We start from the raw sequence: 25341 nt of genomic DNA on the forward strand, positions 1-25341 counted from the left end.
TAGGGGGAACGGGGTTCAACTTTTACTCCTGCGTCGTCAATGTTAACATTTTTTTAAAGGGGAGAGGAGTATTTTGGGTTGGATTTAACGTCCTTTTCACATTTATTAATAATTGGTGATATCCTGTTGATATGAACTACACTTGGGGAGAGTACAAATGAAAGTCTCTCCGTGTTCTCCCCTTTGTGCTTAGCTGTTTGGATGGGATGGTTGACGTGTTGTCGACACGAGCAATTTGGGTCTTTCAAAATGTTCTTTGTCCGTGATGAGAGGACAATTTATGTTTACAGTCGTATTTCACATGAAAGACATTCGTTTTGGATGGAGTTAAGAGAAAAAGAGAAAGAGAGAAAGACTGACGGAATTCCAAGCAAGACTTTGATCGTCATTTATTGGAACTGGAATGATGTCAAGGGAAGGAAGGAAGGAAGGAAGGAAGTAGTACATCCGAAGAGAACACAATCTTAAGCACCAGTATTTTGTTTTGCATTTTAGCAAACTCACAGTCAAAGCCCAAAAAACTGCACAGAAAATAAATAAATAAATAACATGTCAAATCAAACAAGTGTAAAATTGCACCATGTTTTTAGGGCGATATGTTTGCGCTCAAAGTACAAAGTCCCGCCTCCCAATTTTCTCTAAACGCTTACAAAGGTGGTTTTATTTGGGAAAAAGTCCCAAATTAGAAAGAAATTTGGCCGGAATTTCCCTGTCGATGCTAAGCCGTTTCTTAACTCTTGGACCATGATAGACGCCCAGCAGTCCCGCATTTAAGTTAAGATTGAAAAGAGGACGTCTGGAAGCCAACCGCATGTATTGGAAGTCAAACCGTGGCTGGCAGGACGCTCCCACCTTTCAGAAGATCCCGCTGGACCTCCCGCCGGGCGGCGCCAGGATCCGGGCCGAGGACCTCTTGGGAATCTTGTCGTCGATCTGGGCGCCTGCAAAGGAAGAAGCACGGCGCGCTCAGTTTTGGGCGCCGGCGCTTTGCCGGGCTTTGCCGGGCTTTGCCGGGCTTTGCCGGGCTTTGCCGGGCTCTGTCGCGCTCGGCCGTCCTCACCGGACAAACTGAAGCTGGACCCCTGGAGGTCCCTCACGCCGCCGTGACGGGTGCAGGGGCGCGCCGGGGTGTCCAGGTCCGAAGACGGGCCGTCCCTCCTCCCGCCGTCGGCGGCGGGCGCCACGTCTCCCGTGTACGGTTCCCGCTCCACGCGCTTGGCCGACTGGCGCTGTCGAATGACAATTTGGGCAGTTTGGCAAAAGTCTTCAAGACCCCCGGTGAGAACTTGGCCCACCTTTTCCCTCTGGACCATCTTCTTGTAAAGACAGTCTGGGAAGGTCCCGAGAGGGCAATATTGGCCGGAGCCCTCGGCGCAGGTGAACACGCCGTTCTCGTAGACCAGGCGTCCGCGGCTGATGGTGACCAAGGGCACGCCGTGACAGCGGAGACCTTGGTAAAGGTTGACGTCGCCGCCCTGCAGCTGGTTTTCTGCCAAGATGGTTCTGCGGGGAGACGCGCGTCACTCAGTGGCCCAGAGCGGGCGCCTCGCCCGGCCGGGCGGGCCCTTCCTACTTGTAGCTCTCGGGATCCCAGACCACCAGGTCGGCGTCCGCTCCCGGGATGATCCTGCCTTTCCTGGGGTACAGGTTGTAGATCTTGGCGGCGTTGGAGCTGGTGACGGCGACAAAGGCGTTCTCGTCCATCTTGCCCCCGACCTGGGGGCGGGGGCGGGGGGGGGGGGGGGGGGGAATGTTAAAAAAGGTCCATATCGAGAGGGCGGTCTCTAACCCAAGCGTACGTACCACGCCTTTTTCCCAAATGACGCTCATGCGGTCCTGAATGCCCGGGACGCCGTGGGGAATCTTGGTGAAATCGTCCTTGCCCACGGCTTTCTGTCTGGTGGTGAAGGGACGGTGGTCGGAGGCCACCACGTTCAGGGTGGCGCTAAAAAAAGGGGGGGGGGGGGGGTAGTATAGAGCACCCGGGTCAAAGGAACGAAATACACACATTGAAAAGCTAATATGTAGGTCAAAATGCAACTGCATACAAGGGTTAAAGGTCACAAAGTAAGTAAGGGACTCTTACTTTCCCAGCAGGCTCATCAGGTAGTTGGGCGTGGCGGGCTCCAGGCGAAGAGGCGGCAGGGTGACGTGCGCCGCCGCGTGGGCCCAGTCCTGGTCGTAGTACTGAGCGCCGTTGAGCACGGCGTGGGCGGTGGTGGTCTCCCCGAGGACCACGCGACCTTAAAATGACGGACAAATGGTTCAAGTCACTGGCGTTTTAGCCAATGGGTGCCAGTGGGCGTCACCTTGCGTTTTGGCGGCGGCCACCACGTCTCCTGCCGCCATGCTGGACACGTTGACCAGATAGATGGGGCAGCGGGCCTGACGGGGGGGGAGAAAAAAAAAACAACTTGGATCAATGAACTGACCCTCGAAGAGTGGATGAACTTTGACCTCACCCTGTTGGCGATGGTGATGGCTCGGTGGGTGGCCTCCGCCTCCAACTGGGAAAAAAAAACCCGCATGAGCTCGGATAAGGACAAACTTATTGCGCTTGGTAAGCCAATGTTTTTTTTAAAAACCGGTCCGGTTCAAAGGTACCACCGGTACCGCCGGTACCTCTTGGGGCCTGCTGATCTCGATGCCCTCCGGTCCAGTGATGCCCAGCTCCAAGACTTCTTTAGCGCCCTGGAAGAGAGGCAAAGGTGAGCGGGGCTCCCGGACCAATCCCCGACGGCAACGCGGCCGACCTCGGCCGCCAGTTCGCCGTTCTCGGCGTGGACCCTGGCGACGGCGCCGATGTCTTTGCAGTGGCGCAGGGCTTGGAAGAGCTGGTTGTCCCTCAGCATGTACGTGTCCTTGTAGGCCATGAACATCTGGAAGGAATTCACTCCCTTCTCCCTCACCAACTTCTCCATCTCGGCACGCACCTGCAACAGGACCGGAAAATCAACCAAAAACATCAGAATAATTGTCCATACTCCACTCAGGACAGTAGACGCGACGGCAAGTATTGGCCAGCTGGCCGATAGATAGATGTTGCGCTACCTGGGGAGACCACCAAGTGACACCCACGTGCAGGGCGTAGTCGCAGCAGCTTTTGGCGTCGGCCAGGCGACGGCACCGCTCGTAGGCGTCCGCCAAAGACTGCTCCTTCTCCGGAAGAACGTGCGCCATCACCGTGGTGGTGCCTCCGGCCAAGGCCGCCTGGAAAACAAAATAATACGCGTGTTTTACCATGCGTTCGCTGTCGGTTTCGGTCACAAAGTGTCCGTTTTGGTCGTGAGTGAAAGTGGAAAATTGATCTTGAAACAATAATTGGCAGCCAAAGGGTGAACGAGTGAATGAAACTCGACTAACGATACGAGTTCGTGTTGAAAACCAGTTATTTGTTATCTGTCAACTACATCATCTTTTGGGGGGGGCGTTGGGGGATATTTGTAGTGCTGGTATGATGCATCGCTCTGAGAGCCATTGTCTCTCCGGCACAATGGAGTGTGTGAAAAAATGCCTGGGGGGGAAAATTTGCAGCCGGCTTCGGCGTCGCCATGGAAACGGGCCGGCGTCCGTCCTGGGAGAAGCTGCGAAGCGATGGAGGAAGGGAGAGAGGGAGGGAGAGAGGGAGGGATTGCTGGCTGTCCTAGACGACCAAAGAGAGAGAGAGAGAGAGAGAGAGAGTGGTGGGGGAGCGGCCAGAGAAGAAAAGCGGCGTCTGTTGGCTGACTAAAGCTATGGCCTGATTGTTTGTGCTCCTTCTGCCTGTTGGTGGCTTTCACTCTGGTCTCACTCTCACTCAGTCTAGCTTGACGCCGTCTCAAACTACAATCTCATATGAAAGAAAGAAACTGCAAAAGTGCCCCCATCCACGTCTTCAAAGCGGAATCCAACCATCAGCATAAAGTATCTCCAGAATAAATGAGTCCGTGCTTAAAAAAATGGTGTCTGTCATTTTTTTAAAAATCTCTGAGAGTGAAAAAGGTGTTTAAATGTTAATGTGGGGCGTCTCACCTTGGTGCCGCTGTAAAAGTCGTCGGCCGTGGTGGCGTTCATGAAGGTCTGGTCCAGATGCACGCTGGTGTCGATGCCGCCGGGCATGACCAGCTTGCCGGCGGCGTCCACCACCTTGGCCCCGCCGGGGATCATCAGCTCCTTGCCCACCTGCCGGATGATGCCGTTCTCCACGTAGACGTCGGCTTCCTGCGTGCAGTCGTCGTTCACCACCTTGCCGCCCTTGATCAGGATGCGCGCCGTCGCCGCGCCGCTGGCCATGGCTGGAGATCTGCGGGGAAAGACGCCCGTCATTTTAGCGCCGGCCTCGGATCGGGGCTCCGCGTTGAACCGCCGCATCGTCCGGACTGGATGACGCTGAAACTTTGCAGAGCGGGAGGCCGTCCGCGCCGCCCGTCCGCGGCGCCCGTGTCAGCCGCCGACTGCACGTTGACGTCATTCCTAACTCGAGTGCAACAAAAACGCTATTTTTCCCTGGCATTGAATACAACAGGAGGCTTATTTTACGGCCGGTGCGGGCAGAAAATGCCCTTCATTTACTTTCTCACATTAATGTTTAGGCCGCTTGCCTTTCATGATGTCAGTTATACCCGTCAAAATCCACGTCATAAACTTTAGGGCTGCTGTATGTGATCAAAACATCAGCAGGAAGGGCGTCTCATCTCGTATTTCATCGTCTATACGCCTGAACAAGAAGCTCCAGTTCACCCTGTATTCTGTTGCTCGTCTCATCTTTGACACTAGAGGGCGCTTCAACGCAACCTCTCATGAGCTTTGCTGTCAAAACATGTTTTTTTTTTCTTTCCTGTGAGCTCGAGTCAAGATTTAAATGACATTGTGGAATTCTAAATGATCGTAAAGACGCCATTTTAACCAAGGTGGCACTTTTTAAAAAGAACATTTCGGAATATAGAAGCCCAGAGCAAAATAGTGCAAATGATGTCATGTTTTAGACAACTGCAGACATGGGGCGGCAACAATAAGGTCAAAGTGACATGCTGTCTGTCTTGCACTGCTGGAAAAGTGTTGTTCCAATATGTGCTGGCAGCCCCTCCCAGGAAAAAGGATCGAACGTCCATCACGTTATGGAAAGAAACCGTTGAAACCTTTGCAACACGAAGCACCTTTTGGAATGCTTGCCTTCATTTCAGCCTTTTGAGTGCTTATTTGACCTGATTATTGCGTGATCAATAAATATAAAAGCAACTTTGGTTCGGCTCCGTGGCAGCCAAGAGGCATTTTTTCCCCAAATCGACTTGCAAATATTGTTGAAATGACACAAAGAAACCGGTGTCGCTCAGAAAGGCGATCTAGAAACGCCTCCTTCACTTAAGCCGGCCTCCTACACCACATGAAATAAACCCCTATTAGAGTCTTCTTATTATAACAATAAAGAGGAAGAGGTGTAATCGTGGTTCTCCGGGGGCTCAAGCCGAAGCCGTCCCCACCCCGGGGCACCCCACACTGCCCTGCCCTGCCGCACCCCGCCTCGTCTCGTCTCGTCTCGCCTCGCCTCGCCCCGCCTCCCCTTGGGAGGCTCCGTATCCATCCACCCGGGTGCAGACGATGCCGGTAGGCGCTCTAACGTACCTGTCGTCCGGATGTGCAGTTGAAGCTGGTCCGCTCTCGAGGGCTCCTCCGGTTGTTTTTCCCCCGCAGGCACACAACGCAAACTTGCCCTGGAGGCGCACGCACACGCACACACTTTGGTTACGACAAATCGATGGTTTTCCTAGCCGGTGTGCCGGACCACCAGATTTCCGGTAAAGATAGCGTAAACGCCCAATGCTGTTTCCCGTATGGCTTTTCAAAATAATGAAATGCAACTCACCTCGTTCGAGCGCCTGCCATAAAATATGTATTTGAAACTACTATTGTTTCACGTCAAGATTAAAATAATATGTCTATCAGAATGTTCGTTCATGTTTCAAAGTGGAAATATGAACTTACTCTCGTTTCCGCCTTGAGTAGTTTGTTTTGACTAGACGTGACAGCTTGGAGTCATCAGGATTGTCGCCCCAGCAACCAATCGGAGGAGACGAAGGGCGTAGCCAAAAGCGGTAATCATTGTATTTGTTAGTTTTTTAAAGGAAGACTAATCCAACGGGCTCTTTATTTTGTACAAAGTATTGCATTACATTCACGTTGTTATAAATCACATTATTTGTTAATCAAGCTACATCCGACAGAGCAATCTGGCTAGCCGCTTGCTTAGGACGCCGAGTACACTTCTATCGTTTACATATGCGAGTATTTATCTCTTACAGGAGACACTTAATCTAGTCAAACACATATAGAAGCCTCGTTGGGCACCGCTTCGTACGTACAAATGGCCGCCATATTGGAGTGGGATAACGATGCGATTCCATATAGTTATTTTTGGACTTTATTGGTAAAACGCAGAACTGTCGCTTTGAAAACAACCTCCAAATTAATGTATATTATATCAAGTGAAAATCCAGTCACATTCAGGTTGTTTACACACAAAAAATACAAAACTATAACAAAAACCAATACATTTATTCAAGTGTTCTCCAGCACAAATACATACGGAGCCTTTATCATCTCTCTCAACTAAACAGAAGTATTTGTGAAGGGTGCAGTGCTACATTTGCAGTGAGAACTGAACTCCAACAGCGACGCTAAAAGTAAGACGAGCCGGCCAGTTTCCGGCGACTCGCCTTGACCAGTGATTTAAATAAAACAGTTCAAAAACAGACACGGAGAACTTTACCGCACGGAATGTCAGGAAAAACAAGCGTAGGAATACGACACGCTACACTTTGTTTTTAAATATATATGTTTCCTTACAACCGTCGCACAGATTAGCACCGACTACAGCAATGGTCTAGTCTAAAAAACAAGAGGAGAAATGTATTCTTCTATTTTTTTCGGTCAAGTAGAAAGTTCAATGCCTTTAGTTTATATCTCAAATAATGATTTGTCTCCCATAAAATGTCCTGGGAAATTTGGCTGTTAAAAAGAACAACTTTCAATGAATTGACCAGGCCAATTTTGTGACATTTTTCTTTGATTTAGATTTTTCTTTTAGAAAACACTGGACTAAACGATATCTACAGCGCAATCAAATGTGTCAAGCAAAACACTTATTTGATGATATACTAGCCAAAAATGACCTTAGTACAGTTTGTACATTCAAATCAGTGACCAAATGAAAAGCGTAGAAAGGCAGAAAAAAAAGCAATACGACGACGACGACAATAAGGTCACTTGAGAAGTCTGTTGTGCTCCAATTTTGTCCAAAAATGTCTTTGATTTGTCTTTCTCGTCATTTTCGACGACACCCAAAAGCAACGTTTGTATTTTTGTACTGTTCTGACCAATTGGAAGTCAAAATTTGGTGAGATATAGCTCAGATTTGCATTTATTTACAAAATAAAATCCAATAAGAAAAGCATTTTAATCTATTTTACAGTTTCTGGATGGACTAAGTGTGTGTCTATCAGGGCCTTCAATAGATCATCGATGATCCATTTTTTCCCCCTATACTATTAATTCAATGATTAACTATCCATTTTTCCCCCCTATACTACTAATTCAATGATTAACTATTCAACAAATTTTATAAAACTCTTTTGAGTCTACATGGCAAGCAAATATTATATTATTTGTATTTTAAATTCTTTTAACAATCTTTCTTATGAAATAAAATCTATTTTACAACCCAGGCAGGTGGGTTGATTAAATGTATTATTATTATTTTGATGAAGGATTGCTTTTGAGACCATTTGAATATCGCTATTCAATTCTAAACTATTTCTAGTGAAAATGGTACATTTTTACTTAGAATTCACCTCTTTTTTTAAATTGGTTAACTATTTTACTGACATTGACGAATATCTGAATATTTGTGGCAACTTAAAAGTCATTCCATCATCTTCCCAAAATATGGGCGGGATTTCACTGAAATGTGTCTTACAATAAAAAGCTTTATATATATATATATATATATATAACTAAATTTCATTTTTTCCCCTACTGGCACATGCCTACGGTATACAAAAAAAAAGAAAAAGGAAAAACTATTGCGCCAGCAGAGTTCACATGGTAGACAAAAAAAAAAAACCTCAGTTAAAAAACTCCGAACATAGAAAAATCAAATAATCACACGGTATAAAAGTGCTTTGATAACGTTGATACAACAACAGCACACCCAAAAGAGATAGAAAAAGGCAAAAAGGACCCTTTGTCAAGCGGCACCGTGTCGTCGAGGTTTTTGGTCGTTTTTTACAGTAAACGCTGGCTCGCTGGCTCGTTTTGGAACGCGACGTTAATTTGTTTTTCCCATGGTGGGAAACATTGCGATGGAGCTTGCTTTGAGCACTTTGGGCAAGGCAGGACTTGTACAAATGAGTGTGAGACCCGTTGAAATTCCTGGTTTGAGGCAACGTTTCCCACCAAGATGGAGCACCGTGGCAATGTCGCCGCCATTTTACAGTAGTGGTACCTTATTCACCACGTTACTACCTTCACAAGCGCTAAACAAAGAGGTATTTGTCATTTCCGTGTTGTTTTTTTTTTTTTTTTAGGGGTCGGGGGAATCGGCCCAGATCCCGTGACGCCGCCAAGGTGGCGTGGGGTGGCGTAGCGTGGGCCCTGCCCCCAAAAGTAGCTCTTCCCTGAAAGCATAGTCTCAAGTATGTATCGCACGAAAACATGTAAAAAAAAAAAATGTAAAAAATTAAATACGAATAACAAAAGGGGTCGTATGGGGGCCTGAAAAGGGCCTTAAAATGACCTTTCAGGACCTAAAAGGTCCTGAAAGGACCTAAAAGGTCCTGAAAGGACCTAAAAGGTCCTGAAAGGACCTAAAAGGTCCTGAAAGGACCTAAAAGGTCCTGAAAGGACCTAAAAGGTCCTGAAAGGACCTAAAAGGTCCTGAAAGGACCTAAAAGGTCCTGAAAGGACCTAAAAGGTCCTGAAAGGACCTAAAAGGTCCTGAAAGGACCTAAAAGGTCCTGAAAGGACCTAAAAGGTCCTGAAAGGACCTAAAAGGTCCTGAAAGGACCTAAAAGGTCCTGAAAGGGGGGCTCAAACGCATGCAAAGTAGTCTTTGAGCGGCGCAAAGAGGTGTCGGATGACGGGAACGCTCCACGATCGGCCCAGCAAACGTTGCCGAGCCAGTCGGCTCACGTTGGACGCGTCCGCGTAGTGGACCGGGAAGCCAAAAATCCTGTCGTCAGTGCGGGTTGAAAAATAGTTTGGGTGTACGTATGTGGGATTGACAGTTAGAAGAATGGGTGGGATATTTACCTCTCCATCTCGGTGCACCACAGGACGTCCTCCTTCTCATTCGTGGAGACGGGAAAGTGTTGGTCCTTGTCCTGTTTGATGGCGTTGGACCGGGTGCCGATGCTCCGAATCTTGTCAAACTAGCACAAAGGAACAAGTCAGACGTGACGCCCAGGCCACGTGGCGTGGCGTCACGTCACAGCGCACCTTGGCCGTTCTGCCGTGTTCTAGGCACTCCGGCGGCTCCAACTCGTCGTGGCACGTGGACGTCGGCGGCCTGAAAAGGAGGAAGGGCCGGGTTAGCTCGGGCTCCGTTAAAAACCCGTCCGGCAAAGTCAAAGAAGAAGCCAGAGGATGTGTTTCTCCCCTCACCATTCACCCAGCGACCTGTTCATGCCAGGAAGGTTACCCCAGAAGTAGCGGGGGCGCTGAGCGGCCGACACGTCCTTGGCGTCGATCATCACCGGGTTGCACTGAGGTGCCAGCGAGAGGGCGATCAGCCGTCTGTGGCGGGGCGCATTTTGCCGTGGGATGATGACGTGCGTACCTCCAAAAAGCGCGAGATGTCCCTCTTGTCGCTGACGCCCATGGCCACCACGTTTTCAAAGAGCCAGAAGAAAGGGCGCCCTTCGGCCGCCTTGGGCCGAGCCTCGTGCAGAAGTCTGTAGAACTCGAAGAAAAGTCGACCCGTGCCTTTCGTAGAGGACGGGTGGGACTCCATTACAAATGGAAAGAGATGATGGGGCGGGGCTTCCCTCCACCTACCGTAAAGGCCTTTCCTCGTCGGGTTGACCACGGAGAGGTCGCTGCGGGGACTTCCGCCCATGACCAGATCGAAAGGACCCCACTCTTGGATCTGCAGCCACATTTGGAAAAAAAAATCATGATCCGTATTTGACCGTCTTTCTAATGTCGGTGGCAACTCACGTGTTTGCGCGTGACGCCGCGCACGTCGCCCACGTACATGACGCCATCCCGATGGCGGAGCCGCCCCACGGCCCCCGTGGAGTTGTCGCACACCTCCGAGGCCACGTAGCGTTCCACCTGGATGCCCAGCTCGCGTAAGACCAGCAGCCCTAAAGCAAAAAGTGGGGGAGTGAGCGCCGGCCGGCCATTCGCCACGGCCCCGACCGCCATCTCTTCTCTCACCCGTGGCGATGCCGTCAAACAGCGACAGGACTCGGATGGGCTTCCTCTTCTCCACGCCGATGGGCGGGAAGACCTTGGCGGGTTTCTGCCACGGCACGCGACTTTAAGCGGGAGGTCCCGCCCCCTTGGCCACGGCACCGTTAACTTACAAAGTCCTGCTCGTGGTTGTTGGCGAAGAAACGCTGCAGGCGGCCAGTCCAGTCGGGGCGGCGTTCCAGCAGGCCGTGGGCCCCCCGGGGGCCGCACATGAAGCAGTTCCACGGGTCCTCCTTGATGGCGGCGTGGGAGGCGCCCTGGCCCACCAGGAGGTCCACGCATTCTACGCAGAAGCACCTGGGCGTGCATGGGGGCATATCGCTAGGCCTTTTTTCCCAAATCGGAATGCCCGATGCATGCGGTCTTAAGGCAAAGAGGGGAGGAGCCAAGTGGCGCCAAGTGGCGCCAAGTGCGTACCGGCAGCAATTGTTGTTCCCGCACATGAGCACCTCGCGCCCGCCGCAGCAGACGGTGCAATAGGACTGGTAGCCGTCGTCGTCGTACTGGTAGGCGCACTCCAGAAAGCAGTTCTGAAAAACACAATGAAGGAGGAGCGCCGCCATATTCCGGGGATTACTCGACTGCTCTGTCGACATGACGCCCGAGTGGGTGCCCGAGTATATGAAAAGTACATCTACCTTGCAGGGCCGGCACATCCCTCCCGCAAAGAGCGGGTGCTCCCGACCCACGTCCAGACTTCCGCAGGAGATGCAGACGTCTGCGGGGGCGAGCCACGGAGAGTCGAGCTTCGGCCGTCGGAGGTGGAGGCGGAGGAGCCCGGAAACGCGTCTTACTCACCCTCGATGCTTCGGCACTTTTGCCTGACTTCGTAGATGAGTCGCTCTGAAATGGAAAATGGGATCAACTCAAAGAAAGACGAGAACGGATCCGTGCGGTACTCCGCAAGCCGGTAAATATGCTTATTCTGTCCTCCAGAGTGTCTGACCTCGCGTTCCTTCGTCCACCGTGTCCTTCACTCTGGGCTTTTCGTGGGTGCTCTTTCGAGGCTTCTTGGCGGGAGGCGGCGCCGGGGCCGGCGTCGGGGCCGGCGTCGGGGGCGGCGGCGTGTAGGCGGCAGCTTCCGGTTGGGCAGACACTTCTGGGCAGACCTCCTTGTAGGGGTCGCGCTCTCCTGCGTAGAGCGCGGCGTCAAGTCCGGCTCGAGAGGCCGAGCCCAGCTCCTAGGCTAGCTTCTGGGGGTCACCTTCTGGAACCTCCAGGCCAACGAGCCCGCTGGGTTGAAAGCCGCCCGTGGCCCACTGGATCATCTCCTTGTTCAGCTCTTCCGCAGATTGGGAGGCAAAGGCTTTGCCCGCCCGGCTGCCGGCCACCTGAGATCACACTCCAAAGGTCACCAGGGCATTTGGGCTCCTGCTCGGAGAACGCCGAGAGACGGTGACTCACCCGTAGCGCCTCGTAGATGGCTTTTTTGTACATGGGCTGCTTGTTGTAGGTGGCTTGGTGAAAGGCGTTGTTGAAGGAACTCAAGGGCAACAGCTTCTCCAGGCAAACCTTGGACAACGGGAAGTAGACCTTAAAGCACGCCGTCCGTCCGTCCGTCCGTCCGTCGGGAGGGAGGGCCGACTCACCAGCGAGAATTTCCCGTCTCCGAACCAGGTGACCCAGCGGGTGCCCTCGGCGGCGGCGGCCTGGCCGCGGCCCGTGGCCCAGCGGGACACGATGCGGCCGGGCCACCAGGAGAAGCCTCGCAGTTTTCCCCACACCAGGTCGCCCATGACGAAAGCGCCGTGGTCCTGCGCGCACAAAGGATTTCCCTTTAGGAAAGCCGGCCTTCCGCTTCGGCGTGGGCGCTCTTCTTACCCGGTACTCCGCTTCGGCGTGGGCGGCCTCGGGGGAGGTCTGGTCTCGGGCCGCCGCCGCCGCGGGCTCCGGCGCCGTGGCCACGCTGGGTGAGGCCGGGTGGGTGGGCTGCCGCCGCGGAGACGCTTCCGAGGGCGGTGGCGGTGAAGGGGGCGGAGGCAGAGACGGGGACGGCGGACGGCCACCGGGTAAACTCTCCTCCTCCGGCGGCGGCGCCGGCGGCGATCTCTCGGCTTCCTTGACCTCGTCCGGCTCCGCGACGACGTCGGTGGCCGACATCTCTTTGGCTTTTTTCTCTGCCTGGAAGACAAAAAGTGGTTGAAGGCCACGCCTGCCGGGAGCATTTAGCATCCAATTAGCCTAGCGTGCACATTTTTTGGGGGGAGGGAAAACGGAATAAAAAACAGTACGGATGAGAAATGGTGCAATCTGGAAAACACATTCAATTTGCTAATTGTTTTCATGGGATTTGAAAAGCGTTCCAAGCCTTTTTATGCTTTAGTCAGAAATGATGTGCTTTGCCCCCCACGGAAAGCCACGTTGATCTCGGGCGCAAGTTGGAAACTGCGCCACCCCCCACTTCCACTTTTCTCCTTAATGGGGGCCTCACAGCGTGGCTTTGCTCCAAAAGACAGCCACGCACGGAAGACACAAAGAGGACGCACAGAAGACGCTAGCCGGCGTTTCAAGGCCCAATTTGGCGGAACCGTTTGAGTCGGGCCCCCGGCGGAGAAGTGACATGCGCTGATAATCGCCCCCAGGGGTGACGGAGTGCACCGTGGCCCTCCCCGGTGCCAAAACGCCGGCGCGTTTGTTCCCCGACCATTTGGAGATCTTTCGTTGCCTCTGGCAAAACTCCGGATGGCCTTTTGACCTCCCTTTTGCCCTGGTCAGTCAGCCAGCAAAGTAACGTTTGACGGCGGCCCTAATTGTCAATAAAAGAGCCAAGTCATGGCAAGACGGGCAGCGGCTTTTTATGTCTGTTCCCCTTCTCGTGGACTCCGGCCAATGCTGTTTGACAGCCACGCACTAGTTAGCCCGTCACAGGGCCGATCCGACCGCATTTCACCCCCCTCGCCGGACATTTTTATGGCCGAGCGGGGTCGAGGAGGCCGGGGGTAGGGGGGGCCGCAGAAGGCCCGGGAATTTGCCCGGGCGGAACTCATTCAGACATGAGAAATGGATAAAAGTGAACGACGGCGCGCCTGCGATGGCATCTGAACAAACGGAGCTGGACAGCAAAAGGCGTGGCATCCCACTCACTTCCATCTTCCACTTGGCCAGCCACTCCTCCCGCATCCGCTTGCTGATGTAATAGGGGTCCCCGGCCTGGAAGGTGATCCTGGGCACAGGCCTCTGACGAAGTCCGATGTCGCCGCCGACTCCCCCCCGCGGCCTCCCCCGATCGCTCTGTAGGGGAGACGGACGGAGGGACGGACGGACGGGTGTTGCCATCAATCCAATGGGACCACAGAATAAAAAGCCGATGAGCTAAGATGCTAACATGTACCTCATTCTTCATCACCTGGCCACCGTCGTCATCTTCCTCCGAATGCTCGACATCTGGACAAGCAAAAAAAAAAAAAAAAAAGCGGGTGAGCTACACGTTAACAAATCACTTCGATGAATACATAGTATCGAGTACAAATTGTTATGTTGCTGACATTTGGTGGGTCGCTCTAGTTTCCGCCGCCCTCGTTTTTTATCCGGCGCGACGCCGTCTTTCCTGTCGCCGGCACCCCCCGGGGACAGAGGAGAGGAAGGAGGAAGCTCTGCGGGGATCCCGTTCTTCGCTTCCCTCCTCTCCGGCTCGGGGGTGTCGGGCGGTCCGCCTCGGAGGAGGCACGCCGCATCACCGTTGAGGGCCGAGGTGGCCTTGTGGAAGGGCCCGCCGCCGCCGCCGCCACCGCCACTTTCCATCTGAAAAACCATCATGATATTAAAATGAGAAAATCCTAGAACAGTGGTCCCTGACCAGTTTCATATGTGCATTCACCAAACCCCAATTTAGTGTAAAATGTCAGGAAAGGCTGAAAGTTGCCCCGACCGTGAGAAGTTTGCGTTTCCGCGCCGGCTTGCAAGGGAGGCTGCCCTGCTCATCGTCCGTGGAGGCCGTGGCGTCCGCCGTTGTCGCCGTTGTCGCCGCGTGGTCACCCTGTACACAAAAGCCAGCCGACATGTGATGCACTGAAATGCCCAGTCCACCATTTTATAATCAGTTCCAATAGCTGTGGATCAGTGGGAGTCCGTAGGGTTTGTTGTTGAATACAAAATACATGATTTTCTTACCATTCTGTTTCCCGTCAAGTCAGAGGAGCCTTTGAAAGTAGCCACCGTGCCATTGGTCGGCATAGCGAATGAGGCGGCGAGGGAATGCCCACAAGTCCAAAGTCAAAACAAAAGAGGGTCTCTTCTCTCCTAAAAAAAAGAATTGAAAAGATACTTAGAGCCTCACTCAATATGAGCATTTGCATCCAGACCTCCCAATTTAAATAAATTCAACGTCTATCGTTGTCAACAAACAGTAAATCAACAAACAGCTTGAGTATTGTTGGGAGACGTAACAAACGAGCATTTCTGTTTTTCTTCTATCATTTTAGTCCTGTTTTCGAATCTCTGTTTTACGCATTTATCACAAACAGGTGTTCCGTTCACTTGCATCACGTGGATTCGAGTACTGGCGGAAATGTAGCAAATGTCATTTTTGCAGAAATACTATATTGAAACATAATACTACGGCAGCAGGCGAGGGAGAGGACGGCTCTCTTCCAGGCCTCGCTTGAGAGCATTTAGCGATGGTCAATGGGCAATTTCCGCCCAAGCTGTCAAAGGTAGACAGCAAATGTCAGCGGAAAAGGCAGCGGGAGAAGAGGCGGCTAAGCGCCGAGGGCCCCTCCCCCCCAGCAGTACGTTGCTTCCGCCTCAACGCGGTCCTTTTCCGTTTCTTCGCCCGCCACGGTGGCCCACGACGGCCCCCCCAACCCCCGGTCCCTTTTCCCTCCCTTTCCCGGGCCATAAACGGGGTGGAGGCGACGGAAGACGTTACCCGTGGTGCTGGGAGGGCCTCCGTTTTCGTGTTGTTCGCCTTTTCGTCCGCTGCTCTCCTCCCGGAGCCTCCTTCCCGCCGCCGCCGTGCTTTCTTCCTTTCTTCCTTCCGCCTGCCTGCCAGGCTGCCCGTCTCCCTGCCTACCACCTTCTCTCTTTTCTCCCCGTCCTCCACCTCGCCTCGCCTGGCCTCTCCACTCCTCTCCGGTCACGGTCCCGTCCTTCGTCCCTCCCTCCAGATGCTCCGGCACTCTCTCGTTCGCTCTCCGCTTCGTCGCCGACTGCAGCGAGGCAGGCGCGACGCCTCGGCTGGGGCTGCGCGGGGTCCCAAGGCCCGCCGAATTACTCACTCCCGTTCCAGTCAAGTTACTCGTTCCAAAAACACTGTCGTATCAAGTTTATCACCCACAATTTGAGCTAAAATTCGAAGCAGGATTCACTCCTTGAACACATGATTAAATGGATCCAATATAAAGCTGCATTTTTCAATGAAGTTGGATATGGCCAAAGTATATCAGTCGCCCCCTCGTGCAATCCATTTGACATTAATCTTCATATTTATTATTATTATTCTGGAAATGTTTATTCATGTTTTTTAAACATAATTTTTCATTTTGCAAGGACATGTCGAAAATGAATGTTTCTAGTAGGAATAATTCAACAAAAGAAAAAGAAAAATCTTGACCATCACACCGCTGAGACGGAAGACGACTGACTTTTCATCAGCAGAAGCCTGTCGGACACAAAGAGGACAAGTCAGAAAAATGCTAAGGAGGCTATTGAATACATTCAAATATGAGAAAAGTGTCAATCCAAAAGTGGAACGTGTTCCGCGAGTGGAATTGAACCCATGGCTGCTATTTTACAGTCAATTTTCCTTGGAAAAAAATAAGGGTGGAGAAAAATCAAACATCCAGATCACCTTGGCACTCAAAGGCTTGCAGGGCGCCGGTGTAGGAGGGCCCCAGCCAGGACTTGAAGTCCCCCGTCACCCTCAGCAGGCGGCGGGCGGAGTCGGAGAACAGCAGGTCGGAACCGCCGTAGCCGGAAGAGCCGAACATGGCCGAGCCGTCGGCGAAGGCGTTCTACGAGAGGAAGGGGAGCGCGTGGGGTCACGGCCCGACGGACGGCAGACGCCCCATCTGACCTGCAGACGCTCCAAGAACTTCCAGACGCGACACTTGTCGCCCGGGCGCACCACCACGCCGTTGGCGGGCACGGCCGCCAAGTGACACCGGCGGAAGTCGTCCAGGTCGGCCTCGCCGCCGTCGGGACAGAGCAGCTTCAGGTCGTCCGCCTCCACGTCCAGCGCCCACGACTCTCGGTTGCGTCCTGTTTCCCGGCGAGATCGGTTCGCCGGGCCGACGTGGACACGGACCCCTCACCCTAAGCTCAACCCACCTTCCAAATTGTCAAAGACGGTGGTGTGTTTGACGAACGCCACGTCCCCCAGGTTCTCCGCCACGCACCTGGGAAGAAGAGAACGGAGTCGGGTGGGCAAAATGGGCTTTGACCGAGGGGGGGCCGCTCACCTGAGAGCCCCGGCCTCGCCGTAATGCCTCTCCCGGGGGTCGCTGGCGCAAATGTGTCGATCGTTGTCGTCGCCGATGCAGGCTTCGCACAGGTTCTTGGGGTTGTTGCCCCGGGGGTCGTGACGGGGGTCCTTGACGCCCGGCACGCAGCTGTAGCCAAAAAAGTTGCCCACCGCTACGAAGGAACAAAAAAAATGAAGAGCCTGGCGGTCTTTGGAGCCATTGTTTTTCCTTGTGTCCTCACCGCGAGGGAAGTTGCACTGGTGGCCCTGCACGCTGATCTGCGAGGTGTTGAGCAGGTAGGCCACGGGCACCGTCCAGCCCACCGGGGTGCGCATGCCCGGGTGGCACGAGCTGCGTTCGTGCATCTCCAGCAGCGACAGGTCGGACGACGAGCGACGCGCCAACGCCACCACGTAGTAGTGGATGCCGTCTGCGCCCCCCCAAAAAAGGAAAAAGCGCACGGTATCTTTGAGCGCCGTCCCCGACAGGTTTGTGTGGGCCGTGCCTACCGACTCCGTTGATGGACTCTCCCGCCGCCACGTCCAGCTGGTGACACAGGCCGGCGGCGTAGATGTCGTCCGCAAACATGGAGGCGGCGTCCGCGCTACCGTTCTTTTACAAAAGTCAACATTCAACAACAACAACTCATTGGGATCTTTGAAAGTAGTTTGTGGACGTACTTGAATTTTCAGCATGCAGTCTCTGGCGTCCAGGCCTCGAACGCAGCGCAGGGTGCCTCGGATATTCCGGAGCGTGGCGTTTGCGGCCAGGTCGCCGCACTTTTCTTCCTCCGCGTCCGATACCGTGCACCAGGACACTTGGACGCAACATTTGGGGTTCTTTTTATAGGCAACGCGTCTGTGACTTATGGCCCGATTGAGCTCATGAGACGCTAAAGCAGGGCTAGGGAACCTGTGGCTCTTTTGAAGGGTGCATTTGGCTCTTAGCTAAAATATGGAAAGCGGTGGTGAGAGAGCCGAGTCCCGAACGCACCAATAGGAACGTCACGTCGGGACTGTGTCATTGATTTCATTGATACACATTCAACTCGTTGATATTCATTGATAAGCGTTGAAAACGTAACAACGTTGTCAAAGGAATTCAGAGCCTTTTTCTACTTTCAAAGTGATAAAATGACTGCAAAATTTCATGTATTTTGACTTTTAAATGGTGAGTATGGCTCGTAAGGAATAACATTTGAAAATAGGAATTGTTCATGGCTCTTTCAAAAAGGTTCGCGACCCCTGCTCTAGGCCCCGCCCACTCCCATCCATTCAACATTGTCACCTACACATGTGCCTTTGTCACCTCTGCAAAACCATCCCCTGTCGCTATAAACTGTCAAAAGCCAGTTCAAGACTTTTTTTTTACCTATATCAAACATGGGCCATCAAAGTGTAAACTTTTGACCATTTTGACTCATTTAAGAGCACCTCTGTTGAATGATATTTCATTCCACGGAGCTGTGTAGGATACAAAAAAAGTCTTCGGATTTGATATAAAGACATAACATCCTATAAGACTTTCAAACTATTTCACAAAATGTAGCTTCTCATAAAGAGGAAACTATCTGCAATACTAAGTGTCCTGCGAGTGCAATCAGCGGATTGGCGTCAGCTGCTTCTTGCGGCCCACCCCCCACACCTTCCACGTTTGTCAGTCAGCTCAGTCGGGCAAAGCTTGATGGCAAAAAAAAAAAAAAAAATGCCACCTGGGATGTTCCTACCTGTAGTTTTGGGATGCGCCACGGCGCCGACGGAAAGCAGACGCAGCAGCAGAAAGAGGAAAGCCCAACTTGTTCCTAAGAGCTCCATGTCCACTCTGGCCAGTCCAGTCGGGATTCGCTGGCGAGATGCTGTCGACGCTTCTCGATAAAAAAAAAAAAGCAAGTTACTCAAGCGGTAATCTGAGGGAGCATTATTCCTCACTATAAATCCTTCCAGTACGGACGGATAGTATGGCAGGATAACGTTTCTCCTTCCCTCACTTTATTGGGAACGGGAAATGGGAGCACTTTGGCTTGCCCAGAGGCCCTTAATTAAAGAAAAAAAGGAGACAATGCGCCACTGTAGTACAGGTGGGCTTTCCAGGTGAATAACAGCAGTGCTTTATGTTCACCGGACGCTCCACACACAAGTTGACATTCTTTTATTCAAGCGAGTTATTCCAGCGGGAGGGTTTTTTGGCCTCCAAAAACTTGAAAAATAACCTTTTGTTTTTTACTCTTTCTACTGCCAGTAACAGTGCGGAGCTATCAAATGTTTCCTTGTAAAACTTAGTCTTGAATTGACGTTCATAATACATGCATAAAAAACATTGTACATTTAGGTTTGTGTCATTTGCATTTCTAGCTTGTATTTTAAAAAGAGAAACAAATGTGACGAGCCGAACCCATCATGCATTTGGGCCCTGATGCTGGGGTGGAGTCACGTGACATCAGACCGGAAAGAAAACAAGCAAACGGCTGGGCTACGCCCCCGACAAAAGATTCTTTTTTGGACAAAAACGACATTCTAAGCCTAAACAAAAACACCGACGTGACTCGCGTGATGATGTAGAAGCTGCCGTTCGTGCGTGAAAGGCGCAAGGTGGGCCTTATCTTGATACTTTAACTGGGGGGGCTAAGCTTGCCCGGCTAACTAGTTGATGATAAATAGCGTCATCGCTGTAAAACACCAGCGAAAATGAATGTTTGTGTGTGTCAAGGATGAGTCCAACTCGGAATTTGTGTAAATGTTAAGCTAGTGGGTGGAACCCAGCAGTGGTTTTTTTTCCCCCTCGCTGTGTTCCACCCACTTTTAATGCAATTAATGCCGGCCAGCATCAGTGGGCGTGACTTCAACTAACCTCCTTGGAGGCAGCATCTGACTGGATTTCCGCTTGATGAGATGTTGTTGCATTGTTTTTTCCTCTCTGCCCGGCAGTGGCTGGCAAACATGGCCGCCGCGAGGAGGCTCCACCACGTCCGCCTGTTGCTGCTGCTGCTGCCGCCGATCTTCTCCCCGTGGGCCCGGCCGGCGTCCGCCGAGACCCCCGGGGGTGCCGAGGGCCGGCTGCTGTGCCTGTGCGACAGTCCCAAGTGCCAGGAGGAGCAGTGCCGCGGCACGCGCTGCTTCTCCTCGGTGCGGGTGGGCTCCGGGGGCGTGGTCTTCGAACGCGGCTGCCTGGAAGGCCCCAAGAAGACCCGGCTGCACTGCTCCACGGCGCCCTCGTCGCACCAGGCCATCCGCTGCTGCTCTCGCCACCTGTGCAACCGCAACACCACCAGGAGCTCCGTCATGGCCCTGCTGCCTTCGGGTGTGTACAATTGGCCATTTCGATGTGGTTTCAAAAAACGTACTCAACTTACTTTTGTGCCCGTTCTGTAGCTCCGCGGGGCGAGCCGGCGGGCTACGGCCCCGGCACCCTGGCTCTGCTGGCGCTGGGCCCGTTGGCCGCGCTGACCTTGCTGGCCACGGCCGCGGCGCTGGCGTGCGTGAGGCTGAGGCGCGGACGTCCGCGCCGCCTGCAGGAGTCGGACACGGAGCGCGGCGTCGCGGCCGCCGCCGACGGGACGGTCGGCTGCAACTCGGGGGACGACACTTTGGCGGTAAGCCCGCGGAAACGCTCCCTTTCCACGGCCGGCTGGACCGAAACGCTTCCATCTCGTGTTTCAAGGAGCTGCTGGACCACTCGTGTACGTCGGGAAGCGGCTCGGGCCTCCCTTTCCTCGTCCAGAGGACCGTGGCCCGGCAGATCAGTCTGATGGAGTGCGTCGGTGAGTGGCAAATGGACGGACAGAAGGAAGCGCTGGCGGTGGGTGAGCTAATATTCCCGCCACAGGCAAAGGACGCTACGGCGAGGTGTGGCGGGGCCAATGGCAGGGCGAGAACGTGGCGGTGAAGATCTTCTCCTCCCGGGACGAAAAGTCCTGGTTCCGCGAGACGGAGATCTACAACACGGTGCTCCTGAGGCATGAAAACATTCTGGGTAAGCCTGTTCCTGCCCGTTGGCAAGGACGGGGGTTGAGGCCCCGGTCAGGTGGTAACCCCCATTTTGTGACGGCGTGGCAGGCTTCACGGCGTCCGACATGACCTCGCGCAACTCCAGCACGCAGCTGTGGCTGATCACGCACTACCACGACAACGGCTCCCTGTACGACTACCTCCAGCGGGCGGCGGTGGACACGCGGCAGGGCCTGGCCATGGCGGCGTCGGCCGCCGGCGGCCTGGCGCACCTGCACGCCGAGATCCTGGGCACCGAGGGCAAGCCGGCCATCGCGCACCGCGACTTGAAGAGCAAGAACATCCTGGTCACCCGAGAGCTGACCTGCTGCATCGCCGACCTGGGTGAGCGTCGTCGTCGTCGGCCAGGGCCGGCCGGGAAATATATCCCGCCCGCCCGGGAGGCGTCCCTTTTGACGGAGCGCCGTCGGCCGTTCAGGTCTGGCCGTCACGCACTCCCAGGCCGACGACCGGTTGGACGTGGGCGACAATCCCAAGGTGGGCACCAAGCGTTACATGGCCCCCGAGGTCTTGGACGAGAGCATCCAGACGGATTGCTTCGACGCCTTCAAGCGAGTGGACGTCTGGGCCTTCGGGATGGTCTTGTGGGAGATCGCCAGGCGGACGTACAGCAACGGTGAAAACACACGTGCAATGATATCTTTCAATGGACGAGGACAGAAGAATAATAATAATGATTTTTTTTCTCCCTCACCGTCTTTGCAGGCATCGTGGAAGAATACAAGCCGCCCTTCTACGACGCCGTGCCCAACGACCCCAGCTTCGATGACATGAGGAAGGCGCTGTGCGTGGACCAGCGGAGACCCTTTGTTCCCAATCGTTGGTTCTCCGACCCGGTGGGTTGACGGTTGAGCCGCCCGCCAACGGGCCACTGGCCAACTCTTCCTCTTTCCGCCTTTTAGACTCTGTCCGCTTTGGTGAAGCTGATGAAGGAGTGCTGGTACCAGAACCCGTCGGCCAGGCTGACGGCGCTGCGCGTCAAGAAGACGCTGGACAAGATTCACGGCTCGCTGGACAAGGCCAAGGACTCGTGAGAGAACGGCAGCCGGACCGTCCATTTTTCTTTCGATCCCGCGCCGGCCTCCCCAAGAATTTTTCTGGCGAGGAGGACCACGGACTTGGACCGTCCCGCGTTTGGACGGGGAATGCGGTCACACTTTTCGAGGGAGTCCGACTACCTTTTACACTAAGAATTGCACCTACCTAGGGGATCAAAAAAATGCTCTCGCTGGATTCATTTTTGCTGGTGAATTGTATTTGATGAGAGGTCCAGATTAAACATGTTGCTGTCTGTCGGCCAAAAGATGGAAAAAAAGATGCCGTGAAGTTACCTCGAGATGTCCCGTTACATTTCAATCCTGCTTTTTTAAAAGTAGTTTTCGTGTGTGCGCGACGGTAATAAACAATGAATGACTATGCTCGTCAACTGTCATTTGTCTGGCCATTTTAGTAGCTATTTTTCAGTGATAAAATGGATGATACTATAAAAGCATGCTTGTTGCTGTATGTATTGAGCATTTTATCCATTAAAAAAATTAAAATGCAATGATGGGGTTATCTTTAATGACGCAAATGTGTCATTTGGGCTATGAAGGAGTGCATCCATTTGTTGAGGCCACTCTACTTGCGGATCCTGCTGTCGGAGTGAAGAAGGGACACCTTGGTCCTTTTGGCTGATGTCGAGTGGTCCACGGCTTGGGAGAGCGTAGCCCGCGGGCGCCCAAAATCAAGGCCAATCTCATTTTCCTGCGCAAAAAACAAACAGGCCAAGGTCAGCACGTTGGTGAAAAACGGAGCCACCCCCGCCTCAGCTGACCTCTGTTCCGAGCCGGGAGGACGTCGCTCCGTCACTCAGGCAAGGCCGTCGGGCAAAGTCTTGTAGGGATTGAGGATGCCCCGGGGGTCCAGCATGGCCTTGACGCCCGCCATGACGGCCACGGCCGCCCGTGGCTTGCTGTAGTAGATGTAGTTCCTCTTCTTCAGTCCCAGGCCGTGCTCGGCGCTGACGCTGCCCCGTCGGGCCGACGTCCACCCGTAGACGAAGGGCTCCACGTCGGCCAGCAGCGCCTCGTCTCTGGCGGGGGAGGTGACGTTCAGGTGAAGGTTGCCGTCTCCTGCGGGACGTCACGTCACGTCTTTCTGGGCGAGGGCCAACTAAAGGAGGTTCTGTCACTCACCCACGTGTCCGTAGCCCACCACGCTCTTGGCTCGCCCCCCCAGGCGGGCTCTGGTCTCGGTCACCAGCTGGTAGAGGCTCTCCACGGGGAGCGACACGTCGTACTTGTACGTGTAGCCGTCGCGCGTCAGCGCCTCGGTCACGCGCTCACGCAGTGACCACAGGGCCTGGGAGGGGTGGGAAAAACGAGGGTGTCAATTCGCCTCCGCGCGCGGCTTCCGTCCGGAGCGCCGGCCGCACCCGGGTCTTGGACTCCTCCGAGGCCAGGGTGCCGTCGCTGACCAGCGAGGAGCTCAGGGCTTCCTCCAAGAAAGCGTGGAGTTTCTCCCGGTCGTGGCGCCCGTCCGAACCGGAGGTTTCCATCAGCACGTAGAACGGACTGTCTGGGAGGGGGGGAGGGGACACGGCCAGTCTACTTCAGAGCGGGCGGACATATCCGTCCCGTGGTCCTTTACCGGAGATGGGGTTGGCGAGCCGGAGGTGGCTTTGGAGCAGCCGCATGCACTCGGCGTCCAGGAACTCAAAGGCCGACAGGATTTCGCCCAGCATGCCTCTGCACAGCCGGAAGGTCCGCAGGAGCAGCTCGAAGCTCTGGCACCCTGCCGACGGTCACGTTTGGTCCGGGTCCAGAAAAAAAAAAAAAAAGACATGTCGGCCCGGCCTACCCAGGAACAGGACGTGGAGAGATTTGGGCTTGGGGGGGCAGAGGACGGCCACGGCGCTGATCACGCCCAGCGTGCCCTCCGAGCCGATGAAGAGCTGCTTGAGGTCGTAGCCCGTGTTGTCCTTTCTCAGGGTGGACAGGCAGTCCAGCACTTGGCCGTCCGCCAGGACCTACGCAAATTCTTCTAAGTGGACGAGCGGCAAAGAGCCAGCACTGGCAAAAAAAAAACTCACGGCTTCCAGGCCCAGGACGTTGCCGTGCAGGGAGCCGTAGCGCAGCAGCCGCAGCCCCCCCGCGTTGGTGGCCACGTTGCCCCCGATGTGACAGCTGCCCTTGGCGCCCAAGTCCAGGGGCATGATGTGATCCCGCTCTTCCAGGTAGTGCGACAAGTGCTCCAGGACGCAACCCGCCTGGCAAGTCAGGATCCCTGAAGGAAAAAAAACAAACTTCAGCCAAAACCGGGACAAAAAATAAAGTTCATACCGACCGGACACGGCGTCGAAGCTCAGCACGTTGTTCATGAGGGCGGTGGAGAGGACGATCTCGTCGTAGACGGGGACGCTGCCGCCCACCAGCCCCGTGTTGCCGCCTTGCGTGTTGACCGCCAGGTTGCGGTGGTTGCAGTAGCTGCGGCGGCACAAGAAAGCTTCCCTTTAGTAGGAGAAGGTCTGCGCGCCGTCGTCGTCGGACTGGCTTTGGGCCTACCGGAGAATTTCAGAGACCTCCTGTGTGGTCTGCGGTCTCAGCATCAGCTCGCTGGAACCTGGAGGTGAGGGGGCGGGCCACACATGACAAGATTTGATGTTTGCTGATGTTCCCGCTCTGGGGTTTAAAAGAGCATGTTTCAAACATAACTAATAAAGCTATGGATTGACCTCTGACAGACTTGAGCCAGTCCACGTTACACGTCTCCAACAGGTCCGGATCAGTCACGGTCCTGCCCGGCAGGATACTCTGGAAGTAGTCCAAGTCCTCCTGGCTCAATTTGGAAAAGGGGAGCCTTTCCGGAGCTGTCGCCGAGGGGGCCTTTGTACCAACATCCACCCCGCCGTGGAGACGCCTTCCACGGGCGCAGCCCTCCAGCAAGCCGGGCTGCTCCGGAGGTGCTAAAAGTCCACCCCGGCATGAAGACGAGCTGCACAAGCCCAGACGCCGCTTGAGAGCCGTCCTCAGCAGGAGCATGCCGGCCATGACTGCGAAATAAAAACGGGACTTAGTGGAGATAGGCCGACCAAAACAAGTTGAAAACATTGAGCGACCTTTGCTTAAAATGGCTAACCGTTCGTTCAAAGGTCGAGAGTAGGTAACAGTTAGCAAACTTACGGCAAAGCTCCTCAAATACTTGACGCGACGTTCAACTAATTGCGAGGTGCCGTCCTGTGGGCATTTTTAGAGTGATTTTTATTCACGTTTGAGCAGGTTAGGATATGTTTAGGAAATGGCTAGCATGGCTGATGAATAGCAAAACGACGGACCAATCGCTGTTTGAGTTTGGGTCAGAGGGCGCGGCCACAAAGTCAAAGCTAGTTGCAGTTATCGATAAAACTTTTTTTTAATTCTCTCAACATTCTGGCTCCTTTTGTTCAAATTTGACATTAACAACGCAGGAATTTATCATTATAATTCCAATTCATTTTAAATGTGTGT

The 25341-nt window shown here is 53.8% G+C and overlaps 5 protein-coding genes across 12 annotated transcripts; 1 reads left to right on the plus strand and 4 right to left on the minus strand.

The window, feature by feature from the left end:
- Window positions 1-364: 364 nt before the first annotated feature.
- LOC144206416 (dihydropyrimidinase-related protein 5-like) lies at window positions 365-6278 on the minus strand. 4 transcript variants are annotated; one of them, XM_077731396.1, is made up of 14 exons: window positions 5962-6278; window positions 5602-5690; window positions 4012-4282; window positions 3052-3210; window positions 2754-2933; window positions 2623-2691; window positions 2463-2507; window positions 2310-2385; window positions 2087-2243; window positions 1804-1945; window positions 1574-1716; window positions 1296-1503; window positions 1061-1229; window positions 365-941 (listed from the first exon to the last, which is right to left on the minus strand). In XM_077731396.1, exons 3-14 carry the CDS (start codon window positions 4270-4272, stop codon window positions 856-858), a joined length of 1695 nt encoding a protein of 564 aa, XP_077587522.1. In that variant the 5' UTR covers window positions 4273-4282; window positions 5602-5690; window positions 5962-6278; the 3' UTR covers window positions 365-855. The 4 variants fall into 4 exon arrangements, with proteins under 4 accessions (XP_077587522.1, XP_077587523.1, XP_077587524.1 ...); XM_077731397.1 differs by lacking the exon at window positions 5962-6278 and adding an exon at window positions 5843-5935; XM_077731398.1 differs by lacking the exon at window positions 5962-6278 and having other exon boundaries at window positions 5602-5797.
- A 2707-nt stretch (window positions 6279-8985) lies between these two features.
- Window positions 8986-15608, minus strand: LOC144206212 (DNA (cytosine-5)-methyltransferase 3A-like). Of its 2 annotated transcripts, none has more exons than XM_077731030.1 (23): window positions 15317-15608; window positions 14560-14688; window positions 14318-14425; window positions 13935-14190; window positions 13781-13833; window positions 13534-13680; window positions 12271-12570; window positions 12039-12203; window positions 11854-11961; window positions 11654-11780; window positions 11396-11578; window positions 11248-11292; window positions 11088-11167; window positions 10867-10979; window positions 10563-10746; window positions 10414-10498; window positions 10192-10340; window positions 10030-10120; window positions 9812-9957; window positions 9637-9737; window positions 9472-9541; window positions 9286-9404; window positions 8986-9205 (listed from the first exon to the last, which is right to left on the minus strand). In XM_077731030.1, exons 2-23 carry the CDS (start codon window positions 14620-14622, stop codon window positions 9064-9066), a joined length of 2835 nt encoding a protein of 944 aa, XP_077587156.1. In that variant the 5' UTR covers window positions 14623-14688; window positions 15317-15608; the 3' UTR covers window positions 8986-9063. The 2 variants fall into 2 exon arrangements, with proteins under 2 accessions (XP_077587156.1, XP_077587155.1); XM_077731029.1 differs by having other exon boundaries at window positions 8987-9205; window positions 11396-11581.
- Window positions 15609-15880: 272 nt separating this feature from the next.
- otomp (otolith matrix protein) lies at window positions 15881-19269 on the minus strand. 3 transcript variants are annotated; one of them, XM_077731039.1, is made up of 10 exons: window positions 18779-19269; window positions 18577-18714; window positions 17531-17667; window positions 17360-17462; window positions 17092-17280; window positions 16848-17022; window positions 16717-16784; window positions 16463-16647; window positions 16238-16400; window positions 15881-16048 (listed from the first exon to the last, which is right to left on the minus strand). In XM_077731039.1, exons 2-10 carry the CDS (start codon window positions 18662-18664, stop codon window positions 16038-16040), a joined length of 1119 nt encoding a protein of 372 aa, XP_077587165.1. In that variant the 5' UTR covers window positions 18665-18714; window positions 18779-19269; the 3' UTR covers window positions 15881-16037. The 3 variants fall into 3 exon arrangements, with proteins under 3 accessions (XP_077587165.1, XP_077587166.1, XP_077587163.1); XM_077731040.1 differs by having other exon boundaries at window positions 18838-19268; XM_077731037.1 differs by having other exon boundaries at window positions 15882-16048; window positions 18577-19267.
- Window positions 19245-22400, plus strand: acvr1l (activin A receptor, type 1 like). Its single transcript, XM_077731034.1, has 9 exons — window positions 19245-19438; window positions 19775-20147; window positions 20219-20439; window positions 20508-20607; window positions 20673-20819; window positions 20903-21178; window positions 21273-21470; window positions 21560-21690; window positions 21757-22400. Exons 2-9 carry the CDS (start codon window positions 19787-19789, stop codon window positions 21886-21888), a joined length of 1566 nt encoding a protein of 521 aa, XP_077587160.1. The 5' UTR covers window positions 19245-19438; window positions 19775-19786; the 3' UTR covers window positions 21889-22400.
- An 87-nt stretch (window positions 22401-22487) lies between these two features.
- On the minus strand, window positions 22488-25338 carry d2hgdh (D-2-hydroxyglutarate dehydrogenase). Of its 2 annotated transcripts, XM_077731032.1 has the most exons (11): window positions 25018-25336; window positions 24570-24887; window positions 24400-24457; window positions 24182-24321; window positions 23928-24121; window positions 23696-23864; window positions 23486-23629; window positions 23271-23413; window positions 23032-23197; window positions 22671-22968; window positions 22488-22600 (listed from the first exon to the last, which is right to left on the minus strand). In XM_077731032.1, the coding sequence occupies exons 2-10, from the start codon at window positions 24883-24885 to the stop codon at window positions 22706-22708; spliced, it is 1593 nt and encodes a 530-aa protein (XP_077587158.1). In that variant the 5' UTR covers window positions 24886-24887; window positions 25018-25336; the 3' UTR covers window positions 22488-22600; window positions 22671-22705. The 2 variants fall into 2 exon arrangements, with proteins under 2 accessions (XP_077587158.1, XP_077587159.1); XM_077731033.1 differs by lacking the exon at window positions 22488-22600 and having other exon boundaries at window positions 22680-22928; window positions 25018-25338.
- Window positions 25339-25341: the final 3 nt, after the last annotated feature.

Source organism: Stigmatopora nigra, chromosome 13, assembly GCF_051989575.1.
Source record: "Stigmatopora nigra isolate UIUO_SnigA chromosome 13, RoL_Snig_1.1, whole genome shotgun sequence".
NCBI classification, from domain to species: Eukaryota; Metazoa; Chordata; class Actinopteri; order Syngnathiformes; family Syngnathidae; genus Stigmatopora; species Stigmatopora nigra.

What these genes read in the sequence shown, in the direction of transcription:
- LOC144206212 (XM_077731029.1), bottom strand. Translation starts at nt 14,622, where the DNA reads ATGCCGACCAATGGCACGGTGGCTACTTTCAAAGGCTCCTCTGACTTG. An exon ending in AAAGTGCCGAAGCATCGAGG is followed by an intron (nt 11,168 to 11,247) that starts GTGAGTAAGACG and finishes TCGCCCCCGCAG; the next exon opens with ACGTCTGCATCTCCTGCGGA. An exon ending in AACACGGCAGAACGGCCAAG is followed by an intron (nt 9,405 to 9,471) that starts GTGCGCTGTGAC and finishes CCTTTGTGCTAG; the next exon opens with TTTGACAAGATTCGGAGCAT.
- d2hgdh (XM_077731032.1), bottom strand. Translation starts at nt 24,885, where the DNA reads ATGGCCGGCATGCTCCTGCTGAGGACGGCTCTCAAGCGGCGTCTGGGC. An exon ending in GCTCGCCAACCCCATCTCCG is followed by an intron (nt 23,414 to 23,485) that starts GTAAAGGACCAC and finishes CCCCCCTCCCAG; the next exon opens with ACAGTCCGTTCTACGTGCTG. An exon ending in CGGAGGAGTCCAAGACCCGG is followed by an intron (nt 23,198 to 23,270) that starts GTGCGGCCGGCG and finishes CACCCCTCCCAG; the next exon opens with GCCCTGTGGTCACTGCGTGA.
- otomp (XM_077731039.1), bottom strand. Translation starts at nt 18,664, where the DNA reads ATGGAGCTCTTAGGAACAAGTTGGGCTTTCCTCTTTCTGCTGCTGCGT. An exon ending in AGAGTCCATCAACGGAGTCG is followed by an intron (nt 17,281 to 17,359) that starts GTAGGCACGGCC and finishes GGGGGGGCGCAG; the next exon opens with ACGGCATCCACTACTACGTG. An exon ending in GGCGAGGCCGGGGCTCTCAG is followed by an intron (nt 16,785 to 16,847) that starts GTGAGCGGCCCC and finishes TCTTCTTCCCAG; the next exon opens with GTGCGTGGCGGAGAACCTGG.
- LOC144206416 (XM_077731395.1), bottom strand. Translation starts at nt 4,350, where the DNA reads ATGCGGCGGTTCAACGCGGAGCCCCGATCCGAGGCCGGCGCTAAAATG. An exon ending in CCATCACCATCGCCAACAGG is followed by an intron (nt 2,386 to 2,462) that starts GTGAGGTCAAAG and finishes CCCCCCCGTCAG; the next exon opens with GCCCGCTGCCCCATCTATCT. An exon ending in AGATGGTCCAGAGGGAAAAG is followed by an intron (nt 1,230 to 1,295) that starts GTGGGCCAAGTT and finishes GTCATTCGACAG; the next exon opens with CGCCAGTCGGCCAAGCGCGT.
- acvr1l (XM_077731034.1), top strand. Translation starts at nt 19,787, where the DNA reads ATGGCCGCCGCGAGGAGGCTCCACCACGTCCGCCTGTTGCTGCTGCTG. An exon ending in CAGTCTGATGGAGTGCGTCG is followed by an intron (nt 20,608 to 20,672) that starts GTGAGTGGCAAA and finishes TTCCCGCCACAG; the next exon opens with GCAAAGGACGCTACGGCGAG. An exon ending in GAGGCATGAAAACATTCTGG is followed by an intron (nt 20,820 to 20,902) that starts GTAAGCCTGTTC and finishes ACGGCGTGGCAG; the next exon opens with GCTTCACGGCGTCCGACATG.